The 13,304-nt window shown below is 41.8% G+C and overlaps 1 protein-coding gene across 1 annotated transcript in view; it reads right to left on the bottom strand.

Moving 5' to 3' along the window:
* Positions 1–1,163: 1,163 nt before the first annotated feature.
* HPGD (15-hydroxyprostaglandin dehydrogenase) overlaps positions 1,164–13,304 on the bottom strand; it is a 34,521-nt gene continuing 22,380 nt past the window's right edge. The window contains exons 5-7 of the mRNA XM_084856485.1: positions 8,236–8,312; positions 6,611–6,774; positions 1,164–3,905 (exon numbers count right to left, since the gene is read on the bottom strand). Of these exons, the coding sequence (XP_084712611.1) occupies positions 3,770–3,905; positions 6,611–6,774; positions 8,236–8,312 (377 nt within the window). The 3' untranslated portion in view covers positions 1,164–3,769. The remainder of the gene's footprint in view (positions 3,906–6,610; positions 6,775–8,235; positions 8,313–13,304) is intronic.

Consider the following 13,304-nt stretch of genomic DNA (forward strand, 5'->3'; position numbering starts at 1 on the left):
AAAAGCTGGTTTGAAACTCAACATTAAAAAAACTAAGATCATGTCATCTGGCCCTATCACTTCCTGGCATATAGAAGGGGAAGAAATGGAAGCTGTGACAGATTTTACTTTCTTGGGCTCCAAGATCACCGCAGACGGTGACTGTAGCCATGAAATTAAAAGACGCTTGCTCCTTGGGAGGAAAGCTATGGCAAACCTAGACAGCGTAGTCAGAAGCAGAGATATCACCTTGCCGACAAAGGTCCGTCTAATCAAAGCTATGGTTTTCCCAGTAGTAATGTATGGCTGTGAGAGCTGGACTATAAGGAAGGCTGAGCACCGAAGAATTGATGCTTTCGAACTGTGGTGCTGGAGAAGACTCTTACGAGTCCCCTGGACTGCAAGGAGGTCAAATCAGTCCATCCTAAAGGAAATCAACCCTGAGTGCTCATTGGAAGGACAGATACTGAAGCTGAAGCTCCAATATTTTGGCCACCTAATGCGAAGAGAAAACTCCCTGGAAAAGACCCTGATGCTGGGAAAGACTGAAGGCAAAAGGAGAAGGGGACGGCAGAGGATGAGATGGCTAGATAGCATCACGGATGCAATGAATATGAACTTGAGCACGCTCCGGGAGAGAGCGCAGGACAGGAAGGCCTGGCGTGCTATGGTCCATGGGGTCACGAAGAGTCGGACACGACTGAACGACTGAACAACAACAATTTATATTTCTATTCATAGGTTTTAATTGTAGAAGTTTTAACGTTGTAAGGCCGCCTTGAGTCCCAGTATTGGGAAAAAGGCAGGATATAAATAAATATAATAAATAAATAAATAAATAAATAAATAGATAGTACTAGAAAATGGCTTAAATATTCATGAATGATAATTGATTCCTTCAAGTGTGTTTTTCACATTACAAAGAAAAGTGTGTTAGAGTATTTGAATTATGAACTGACAGAACAGTCCAAGCTGATTTGCAACTCAGTTTATTTTGTTTGCATTAACCACACCGGCCATTTTCATAGCTTCTAATGCATGTCCTACTTATGGGTTTCCCACAGGCAGATTTTTTGCCACTGTGAGAACAGAACGCGGGACTAGACAGGCCTTTGGTCTGATCCAGCAAAGTTCTTCTTATGTTCTTAAGCAGGCAATATAACATTTTTAAACCCTCAAGGCTGGCTTGTTTGTTTATTAATTTATTTGTGAAATTTTCATACTGTGAAATATAATAAAATCCCTAAGCAGTTCACATATAAATATTAAAATCACATTTAAAATACAATATTAAAAACATAACATAAACAATTCTAATTACAATAAAAGCAATACGAGTAGTAAGACAGGGCAACATATTAATTTAATTACAACTCAGGGAAAGCCTGGATGAACAAGTGTGTTTTCAGGAGGTGTTTGAAAGATGCCACATTTTCTACCTCCCAAACTGCACAAGGGAAGGTTTTCCAAAGGGTGGGTGCCACTACCAAGAAGGCCTGCTGTCGGAATATTGCATGGTGATATTCCATTAGTTTCTGAATACCAGCAAGGCCTTCCCTGACGATCTTAAAGTCTGGGTATGTATAAGGGAAGGCGGTCTGCTAGGTATCCTGGTCCCAAGTTGTTTAGGGATTTTTATGACAATAACATAACCTTGTACATTGCTTGGTAGCCAATAGGCAGGCAGCACAGTTCCTTTAATACAGATGTTATGTGTGCATAGCTAGTAGTCCTAGAAAGCATCCTAGCTGCTGCATTCTGCGTGAGCTGCAGCTTCTGAACCACATACAAGAGCAGCCTCACATAGAGCGCATTGGCACAGAAACAGCCTTGGTCGCTCACTATGATGACCTATGTTGGGAGAGAGACAGAGGGACTGTGACCCTGTTGATTATCCTTGGCCTCTTGGTGGCTTTTTATACCATTGATCATCGTATCCTTCTGGGATGAAAGTTTGAGTTGGGAGTGGGAGGCACTGCATTGCAGTGGTTTCTTTCCTGCTTGGAGGATCCCTGGCAAAATGTGGTGTTGGGGAGCACTGCTTGACCCTGTGGACTTCCCAGTATGGGGTTCTGCAGGGTTGGTTTTGTCTCCCATGCTCTTCAATGTCTACATGAAACTGTTGAATTCTCTCATCCAGAATTTTGGAGTGTGTTGTCATCTGTATGCTGATGACACACAGCTCTATTTCTCCTTTTCATCTTCATCAGGTCAGGCTGTGGATGTGCTAGATCAATGCTGTGACAATGGATTGGATGAGGGCTAATAAACTGAAACTCAATCCAGACAAGACTGAGATGCTGTTGGTGGGTGGTTCTTCTGACTGGATGGAAGGTGCTCAGCCTGTTCTGGATGGGGTTGCACTCCCCTTAACGAGCAGGCTCGTAGCGTGGGGGTTCTCCTGGAGCTATCTTTGTCACTTGAGGCTCAGGTCACCTCAGTAGCACAGAGTGCCTTCTACCAACTTTGGCCCAGCCATGCCCTTATCTGGACAGGGATAACCTGGCTTCAGTTGTCTATGCTCTGGTAACCTCCAAGTTAGATTGCTGCAATGAGGTCTATGTGGGGCTGCCTTTGAAGGCGGTTCAGAAGTTGCAGCTCATGAAAAATGTGGCAGCCTAATTGATAACAGGGACAAGAAGGTCCGAACATGTAACACCAATTCTGGCCTACTTGCATTGGCTGCCTGTATGTTTCCAAGCCTGATTCACGGTGCTGGTTTTAACCTATAAAGCCTTACATTGTTCTGGAGTGCTGTATTTAGCTAATTAGGCCCAGAGGACAGCTCCCAGCCTTTGTAGTCATGTCAGCTGTGAAGAGGTGCTATTAACTAAGAGTTTGTAGATTGCACAGCGAGTCTGTGTTGCCTCACTACTCAGCAGGAGGGCTTAGAATTAAGGCTTTCCTCCAGGTGCCTCTTCTGAGGGAGGCTCGGAAGACGGCAACAACGGAGAGGGCCTTTTCAGTGGTGGGCCCCCAATTATGGGACAATCTCCCCGATGAGGACCACCTGGCGCCACTGCTGTTATCTTTTCGGTTCCAAGACCCTTCTCTTCTCTCAGACAATTGGCAGCATATGATGGGGTTTTAATCTGGTCCTGGACTTTTCTTATAGTGGATAGTTTGCATTGTTTTAGATATATGTGTGTCTGTGCTGTCTTGTCTGTATGTTAGTATGTAAATGGTTTTTACACTTTGTATAATGTATTTTTAATGCATTCATTATGTTTTTAATCTTTATAAACCGCCCAGAGAACTTTGACTCTTAGGTGGTACAGAAATGTAACAACTGATTGAAACAAAATGTCCCATAGCCACGGACAGTATTTTTAAGTTTAATTTTCTCATGAAGCTAATACTATTATTGTTGTATATAGTATGATTAATAAACTTCTGACCTCATTCTTAGTCCATGCTCTAATTAAACTATTACTGCTTGAGTAAATGTACAATGCCACCCAAGTCAATATTTGGGATTAACTTGTGAGTGCCAGAAATGTATGGTGCTTCTGTTCTCATCCTAAAATCTACAAGCATATTTGGCAACTAATTTATTAAAACATTTATAATTTAGTTCAGATATATTTTGCTACAGCAATTGAAATGCCATCTGGTATAAAAATAGTTAAAAATAATATTAATTTTCTAATATAAAAATCATGTTTGCAATATAACTAGTCCTTCACATAAGAAACTCAGGTGAACGGTTAATATCGACCAATATTTTCCTATTGCTTAACAACTCAAACCAATGTAGTTTTTCCTCAAAACAGTCCTGTAATAGGATTTATTACTTGTTTGACTGATACGGTGGTGAAATGTATCTGTGAAAATGAATCCCTTCTTTTGTTGTAATCTTCATAACTTCTCCATTTAACTTATCATCTTCAAGGATTTTTATCAATCCTTCAGCAATTAGCGATGGCCTAGAAATGAATTTAGATAACAATCAGATATGGTTCACTACAGATGCATAGGATTCACCCCTCAATCCCTGTACTATTAAAGTGGGGACAGAAGCACATAAGCCTGCAAACTTCTGCAAGGCTAAAAACACTTGAGACCCACCGCTATCAATGAGACTTGGAGCCAATTCATCTATATTCCTATTCATGTAAACATGATAGTAGAGTGGTTGCACAGTGACCTACATTGCACAATCAAAGCAAGACATGGTGGCTTATTTAAACTGCTGGTGCATGCCAGCGTGTGTTGGGAGCCATTAGCCTCATTACCATCCCACCCACAGCTTGTCATGTCATCTGAATCCAGGTGGCAGGGCTCGGTTGAGGGGGAAACAACCCCCAAATAACCCACGTTATGGGTTGTTGGGTTATTAGAAGGTTGCTTCCCCCTCAAACAAGCCATGCCATGCGGGTTCAGATGACACAACAAAATGTGCCTGGGAGGGTAATTAGGCTAATGGTACCCAGCACATGGCACCAATTTAAACAAGCTACCATGCCTTGTTTAAGCCACCATGGCTTTTTTAAGCCACCATAGCTTGTCTGATTGTGCAAACCGACCCAATGTAGTTAATCCTTCAATTGTTTTAATACTTGCTAAAATCACCATTCAGCAGGTATGAGGAAAGTGATTGTAGTCAATCCGTTGCATGCTGAAAGCCTATACTGTAAGGACAGGTAACTGGAGGTCCATTTAGACCCACAGAAACTTCCCATCTGCCTCCAACATAGCCCCTAATTTCAAGGAATCTCCTACACCCAGTGCACATATTAGATGCTTTCTTCCATGCACAGCAAGACAGAGGCAAAGGGTTCTGTAACTCCTCCTTGCAGTGTTAAAGAGAAACAGAGGCTTTGGCAGAGCCCTCCTTATTATGTACCTGAGCTGCTGTCCTTTAAAATACAGGCATGAAGTTCTTTAACCTTCTCCCACCTAGAGGTTCCGTAAGAAGCCTCCCTGTCTACTGCAGTTAAGTCTGCTGGGTGCATGGGCAAATAGAGGCACACTGAAAAATGTTAGGCCTGTTATTACATGAAATACAAGACAAGACCAGAGGTTTGTCTTTTGGATTTTGCAAGACTTGAAATGAGAGGCAGGAACGAAGCCTATAACACCTTGGTTTCTGCTTTGCCCAGTCATCAGCACAGGCAATGCGACAGTTGCTGTGTAGTCTGATGGAGAGAGGATGGTTGGCATGAGACAGGTGTTGGCAGATTAATGGCCATTTTCAGGCCTCTGGCTTTCCCCATCTGAACATCATGCCCATTATGGTGCAGTGAAGGCCCAGTGCAAATTTTAGCAGTTGGTGAGGTGAGTCTGTGGGCACCTATCAACTCTAGCCTTGAGGGAAGAAGGAAGACTGGTAGACCAGTTAGAGTGGCATTTGGAGTTGGTGGATTCATATCCCTCACTTCTTTTTGGCCATTTATGACTGCTTGGTGGGGGACATATTCAAAGAGTAATGTCAGGGGAGCTCCCCATCAGGGATTTGTCAGCCCTCTTCTATTTATCATGTGGGAGTTGAAGCAACTGCAACTCCCCCTCATGGGTGAGTGATTACCACTTCTCTGCATTTTTCCTTAGGCATCTGTTCCAAGTTGGTAAAGATATTGCCATAAGTTCCTCCTCCATGCTATTCAGCCACATTTCTCCTCCCAATCCCTTTTTTAACCATACTGCCTTTCAGATAAAGTATTTGAAAACAGAAATGGAAAATCCCATTTGAGCCAGGGAGGTCCAGTCAATAGCTAATTACTTAAGTTTGTGAAATAGAGAAGTCAAAGTCTAAAATGGGGTTGGGGGTGGGTTGGAAGAGAGGGAGACATTGGGTAGGATCCAATGGTGCTCTGCAGCTGGCAGCCAGCACCGCTAATTCCTGGGGCTTGTGACTGGCCCTGTGCCACCCACAGTAATGTAGCACAAGTTTTTGGAAGTGGCAGGTTGCACCTTCTAGAAACAAGTGTTTCTGGTCTTTTGAGGGCTTGCCCCCAGAAGCATTACATTGCCACTGCTGGTAGGGGCCACGTGTGCACCAGGACCAGCGCTGCTGGCCACCAGCAGTAGGGTACCGCTGGATCCTACCCATTCGGCTAATATGCTCCTTTCTTTAGGAAGTGAGTGTAAAGACTCACCATAGTTGTCAATGAAATAATTTCTGGTCCTTGATCACAAAAAGGAGATAAAATAGATTCTTCATTTCCTCTAATAGTAAACCCAGGTGGCTGAGTGCCTATTAGTCTGGAAACAAAAAAGGGCCACACAAAAATAAAATAGTGGTTTCTATATATACTTGGGGGTACATATGCATACCTGGATAGGTATGCAGAAGTAGATAAGTTTGTAAATTAAAGAAAAATAATTGATTAAAAAACCTGACAGGAACCAATGAGCTTACTGAATGTTGATGGCAGTTGAGGAGGTGGGAGAGGGGGAAGGTAAAGAAACCAAATGTCTGGCAGACAGTGGTTTCAATAGCTAGCATGTTATGTAGGATCCTTTAATAAAGTTGTGGCTTGTTTGATCCCAGCTATTGGGATCCACCTCTTTATTTTCTCCTCTGCAGTCTCCTTTATGCAGTTAAAGTGCTTGAGGCATAGGCAACTAGGAATTGCCTAGTTTCCATTTGGCTAAAGACATCAAATAGTATTGTGTGTACTTTACTCACTCCAATATACCATAGAATTTCATCATATCTTTAATCTCGTCTGAATACGCTGAATATTGACCCATATTTTCTTCATTGTCAATTGATTGAAGAATTGGTGTGTTAACAAAACCAGGACAGATTGTATTTATTCGTATTCCATAACTTCCTGCTGTAGCAGCCATCTACAAAAAAGTCAGACATGTCAAGTGTTGTGAGGGGACCATGTTGGAAAGCACATGCTTTGCATGTACAAGGTCCCAGGTTCAGTCCTTGGCATCTTCTTTTGAAACGATCAAGAAGTAAATGATGTGAAAGTCACAGAGAGCCACTGCCAGTCAGAGTAGGCAATACTGAGTTATATGGACAAATAGTCTGACCTGGTATAGGAGAGCTTCTGGTGTGCCTAAGTGTTCCTCTTCTGTATTTACAAATCTTATTTGATGTAATAAACAAAAAAAAAATCAGTATCATATTACCAAACCTTGTCTCTTTTTCATCGATGATATTTGCCTCTTGTCTCAAAAATGGCATATGGAGTAGTGAGTGGTGTTAACTTGAGGCATGTGATATGCTATGCTAGAATTAAAGAGGAAGCGAGTTCTCTTGCGAACTGTGTCTCAGCTGTAAAATGTCCAACAGTAACCCACGATTTCAAGATCTGTTATTATTTAAAACATATATTATAAATCCATGGTTGGCAGCTAGCAAGCTCTAGACCAAATCTGGCCTATATATAAAAAACAGTTTGATTGATTTGATTTGTACCCCGCCTTTCTACCAAAAAGATGGCACTCAAGGCAGCTTGGGGGCACAATTAAACTTGATTAAAACAATACATTAAAATAGAAGAAAAACATAACTATTAGGGAATAAAATAAATCAATAAACAGCACCCAACCCAACAGACCCATTTATAAGCCTTCTAACATCCATAAGCAGATTTTTAGTCCTAGCCGATCTTTTTACAGCTGATTTTAGGAGGAAAAGGAAATCGGCAGAAACACACAGGCTGCATGTCTCCTCTAGCCACCTTCTCCCTCATAGCACAGATAGCCTGCAGGTCTGGTGTTTTCAGTCTTAAGACAGTTATTAGTACCATGGTGGGGTCAAGTGAATGAGGAAGAGAGAATAGACTTGGCCCATTGCCCTCCGCTTGTTCCTCAATTGACCCCCTGATCAGACTAGTTGCTGGCCACAGATATAAATATCTGTGGCTAGGATGCATAGCTCATGTCCATATCACATGATCAACAATTCTCAGTTTGTTAACGCAGTATCTATTTAAGATAGGCAAATTTATAACTGTATTCATGTGACACTGAATGACAAATTAGTTAACTACTGCCACAAAAGGTGTTTGTCAGAGCTGTAATTAGCACATTCGCTGTGGGTTTATGCTGCTGCTAATTCAGGTGCCTTTCTTTGTACTGGTTTTACTTTATCCAAATAACCTGGGAGACACTGAAAAATTCACATTATCAGATTCTGGGGAAGCGAGAGTGATATTTATTTGTAAAGTTGCTTTAAAAGGTAAAATCTAGATAGCTGAGATTCAGCTACTTTAAACATTGAGAGAAGGGGAAACGGGAAAGTGGTTTTGTCATGAGGGAAATTATGAGAACTCTTCAGCTGCTCATACTTACAGCTATTGAACGTGTAAATCCAATTACCCCATGCTTTGAAGCACAGTACACTGGTTGGTGTGCAGCAGGCATAAGTCCTTTAACAATGGAAAGAAAAATGTCACAAATATTAATTAAAAATCATCTTCAATTCTGATAATGAATGCATGTGTAAATAAAAGATGTGGGTCTGTATAGGTAAACATTTATGTCCTTATATTATTATTATTTTAAGTTTGACTGAAATAATGGGAAATGGGGGGAGCTGGATTATGGTTTATATCACTTGTTAGTTGCTTTTTTGGTTGATTGGGCACTCAAAGCAACAGAGAACAGTTTTAAAGTAAACATTTCAGAAACACAGAAAAATGGTGTGAGGACATGAGGACAACTATATGGGTGGATTTTGCTTTCCATCACAAGCAGAAGCCATGATTTTTCACAAAATTGGTCAATCCACATTTCTAGGTATTGCAAAGGTGCACAAAAGGGTGGCTTGTGCTTGTGGTGAACAATTCACCACAATGTGCCAGCAGGTGGCAAAGCAGAGTGTCCAGCTCTAATCAGAGAGTCTATGTTAACTACCCCTATGAGTCCTCAGTGAGCTGCAATCTAAAAAGAGGATGCTAAAATAATCAGAATAGTGCCAAGCTGACATAATGTAAAACTCTGGGTAGGGAATGGAGAAAATAACGCAAAAGGAAGGAAGCAAATAGAAGCAATTTTAAACAAAGCATTTTTTCCTCTAAAAATGAAGTAGGGGGATTTTTAGTTGTGGTTTTGCTACAGCACTTCCTCATCCTAAAACATCCTCAACCTCCACTACTAAATTGATAGAACATTTGATACATGCCTGTCCTGGCATAACCAACCTATACACTACACTCTGCATCAAGGGCCCTCCTCTGGGAGCCTCTTCCAAGGGAGGCTCAGGGGGAGGCAACAAGGGAGAAGGCCTTCTCGGTGATGGCCTCCCATTTCTCCCTGACGAGGCCCACCTGGCACCATCTTTTCAGCACCTGGTTAAAACTGCCCTTTTCCCTATGGCATTTGGCAGCATATGAATCTTTTGATCAGGTCCTGGATGGTCTCTCATTGATAGTTTTAAATTGTTTTAGATATTTGTTGTTGTTGTTGTTGTTGTTGTGTGTGCTGTTTTATGGCCTTACATGAATAGTATTATACTTTATATAATGTATTTTAATTGTTTTTAATTATTGTGAACCGCCCAGAAAGTTTCAGCTATGGGGCGGTATAGAAATATAATAAACGAATGAATGAATGAATGAATGAATGAATGAATGATACAGTGGAAAGAAAGGAAACTGTCTTCAAGGATAAAATGATAAACTTTGCATAATCTTGAACAGGCCTTGTGGAATGTACATTCTCCGGGCAATATGCGCCTTCTCCAAGCAATATGCATAATCGCCAAGAAACATATCCTTCGTTGTATCTCTAGTTCAGAGGTGGTCAGTCCGCTGCCACATGCACTCCATTATCTAATTATATGAAATTGGTTGTGTTGCCTTCCACAGTGGGAGAAATGAACATGACTACAGCCTTGTTATTCCTTGCTGATCAGCTGAGTAGTGGGGAGGTTGAAGGGGAGGAAAGGTTTAGCCCTGATTAAAATTGCCTCCCCCCTTACTATAAAGCTTAGGAAGAAAGAATTGCCTATGTCCCCCAAACACACACATACAACACACACTGCTCAGCTGATCAGCAGGGAACAGCTGAGCACCAGAGGAAAGGTGGCTGTACTGCAGGTAATGTTAATCTTTATCTGCAATCTCACCTCCTTTCCACCCACTGTTTCCTACTGATCAGCTGAGAAGTGGGACACTGCAGCCATGCCCCCTCTTCCCCACTGCTCAGCTGTGTGAATGGATAGATGGGTGGTGAGGGAGGATTTGAATCCACTCAAACACACACCACATACAGCATCCATCCATTCACAAACAGTGTGGGTGAATAAGAACATAAGAAGAGCCATACTGGATCAGACCAAGGGTTCATCTGATGCAGCGTTCTGTTCATACATTGGCCGACCAGCTGTCGACGGGAGACCCACAAGTAGGACATGAGTGCAACAGCACCCTCCCATGCATGTTCTCTAGCAACTGGTGTATAAAGGCATACTGCATATAGCCATCAGGACCAGTAGCCATTGATAGGCTTTTGCTCCAGGAATGCGTCTTATCGCCTTTTAAAGCCATCCAAACTAGTGGCCATCCCTACGTCTTGTGGTAGCAAATTTCATAGTTTAACTATGTGCGGTGTGAAAAAGTACTTCCTTTTGTCTGTCCTGAATCTCCCACCAATCAGCTTCATGGGATGACCCAAGTTCTAGTATTATGAGAGAGGGAGAAAAATGTCTTCCTATCCACATTCTCCACACCATGCACAATTTTATATACCTCTGTCATGCCTTTTTTTCCAAGCTAAACAATCCCAGTTGTTGCAACCTTCCCTCATAGGGGAGTTGCCCCAGCCCCTTGATCATTTTAGTTGCCCCTTTCTGCCCATTTTTCCAGCTCTACAGTATCTTTTTTTTTTAGGTGCGGTGACCAGAACTGTACACAGCATTCTAAGTGTGGTTGTACCATAGATTTGTACAAGGGCAGTATGATATTGGCAGTATGAGATTTTATTCTCAGTTTGCTTCCTAATTATGCCTAACATGGTATTTGCCTTTTTTTTTTTTAACAGCAGTTGCACACTAGGTTGATGTTTTCATTGAGCTGTCCACCACAATGCCAAGATCTCTTTCTTGGTCAGTCACTGCTAGCTTAAATCCCATCAGATTATACTAGCAGTTGGGGGTGTTGCTGTTTTTGCCCCAACGTGCATCACTTTACACTTGTTTACACTGAACTGCATTTGCCCTTTGGATGCCCATTCTCCCAGTTTGGAGAGATCCTTTTGGAGCCCCTCATAATCGCTTTTTGTTTTAACCACCCTTTGGTTAAAACACAAATAATTTGGTGTTATTGGCAAACTTGGCCGCTTGGCTCACTCTTAATTCCAGATCATTTATGAACAAGTTAAAAAGCATTGGTTCCAGTACAGATCCCTGTGGGACCCAATTATTTACATCTCTCCATTGAGAGAATTTACCATTTCTGGGGTATTGTGTGTGTGTGTGTGTGTGCGCGCGTGCGTGCACATGTGTGTTAAGAGAAAGTAATCAGCATCCTCTCTCACCCCCCCATCCATTCACACACACTATAGTGGTGTGTGTGTGTGCGCGCACATGCGCACATCCATTATAAAGCTGAACAGTGGAGGGGGGGGGAGATGGAATGCATATTCCCCAGAGAATGTACAAAATGCAGTCAAGATATGCACCTTCCACAAGACCTGTTGGAGTGTATGTATGTTTGCCAGGAAATGTATACAACTCAGATTATGTGCATGTTCTTCATGAAGTGTGGTTGTTATGCACATCAACCGTTCAACACATATTACTCTGAGGCATCAGTGCCAGTGGGCCCTGTCAGTGTGATAGTTCCAGCAGTTACATGAGGATGCTGATGCTGATCCTGGTAAACATGGATAGGATCAAGCTGAAAATGTATATATTTGCATGCCCAAAGTTGCATGTGCCATAGTTAGTATGTATGGACAACCAGAAAGATAGAATTTTGATGACTGGAAGTATAACATTGAAGGCATTCACAAATTGGCAAGTCCCATTTGCTTCCTTTCTTAGGTTGGTGGTAGTTTATTCTCATTCATAAGTGCTTGGCTGAAGCAAGCCCTATTCACTTCTCTGTGGCTTGTACTATAAGTGCTTTGGCATCCGTGTGGGTTTTTGCTTTGTTTTTTACTGGTATAACTTCCCTTGTTTACTTGAACTGGAAATAATAATGTTTAATGGACACATAGTCTGAGGCTATGAATAACTCCCACTACAAGTGACAGGAAGCTCAATGATAAGACAGATTTCAAGTCCTTAACCTCTTATTATTAGCTCTTCTATTATACTACATATCTAAAAGCACAGTCCTATACATAGCTACTCAAAAGTAAATGTCATTTATTTCAGTGGTTCTTATTCCCAGGTAAGTGGGTACAGGATTGCAGCTAAGGCTGCTTGCATGTCAGAATATCTGACCCATAAAAATATAACGACATAATTTGTACATTAAAACATCTTTTTTTTAATCACTGCTAGTTGTTTTCTTTATGCTGTAGATCTTCCATTAAACTACTGTTAAAATAGATTATAATGACTAGATTGCTGTGCAAAGATACACTTGATCTCTATCTGGAAACTATGTAATCCAAGAACCAAAGCACAGCTTGTCCTAAAAGTAGATAGATAAGAGAGTTCACAACTTGAATGTGAAACTTTCTATAAGGATTCTGGGTTATTCCTGTTTGAAAGAAACTTTTTACCATCAGATGGAAAAAGATGGAGGAACTGTTGGACAGAGTATGAAACAGAAATTACTTGGCAGAAATTGCTGCCAAGAAAACTTTGAGAGAGGAAACTAAGGCCTCCTGCTTTCAAGGAATGTAAAAACTGTAACACAAATTACAATGGGCAGTGCAAGGCATTGAAATCCTGGCTGCTAGCAACAGCAATGAAACAAGCTCATTTGGCCTTGCCATCGCTAGCACCAGTAAGCCTTGGGGAATGTGCATATCTCAACAGGTTGGGCCAACACCAGATCTTCTCATACAGAATTGGGGATAGATGCGTGACCCAGACCTCCAGACTCTCAATCTCATAGTGTGGAGAGTTCAGCCCTCCCAGACCATCTAAGAAACATCCATTGTCACCTCCTCAGAAGGTTGCATGGGGTGGTATGGAGGCAAAGTTTGGTATACCACTTGAGGAGATTGCACAGCGTAGCATACCGCTTGAGAGAGTGGTGAATGTAATCGATTAGAGAGAGAGGGAGGGCACATCTGGGATTCTCTCTCCTTGCAGAAAATCCCTGATGAGCCACTGCTGCAATATCATCATGTGCAGCTATGCCAGGTGCATTACTGCTGTAGTGGAAGCTATGAGTACCAGGAATCATTGAATTTTGATAGCCACATTGGTTTGTTTCCTTGACATCGGTTAGGAATGCCAG

This window comes from Heloderma suspectum, chromosome 5 (assembly GCF_057233095.1).
Source record: "Heloderma suspectum isolate Gila_16-S chromosome 5, 16-S_ref, whole genome shotgun sequence".
Classification (NCBI taxonomy): domain Eukaryota; kingdom Metazoa; phylum Chordata; class Lepidosauria; order Squamata; family Helodermatidae; genus Heloderma; species Heloderma suspectum.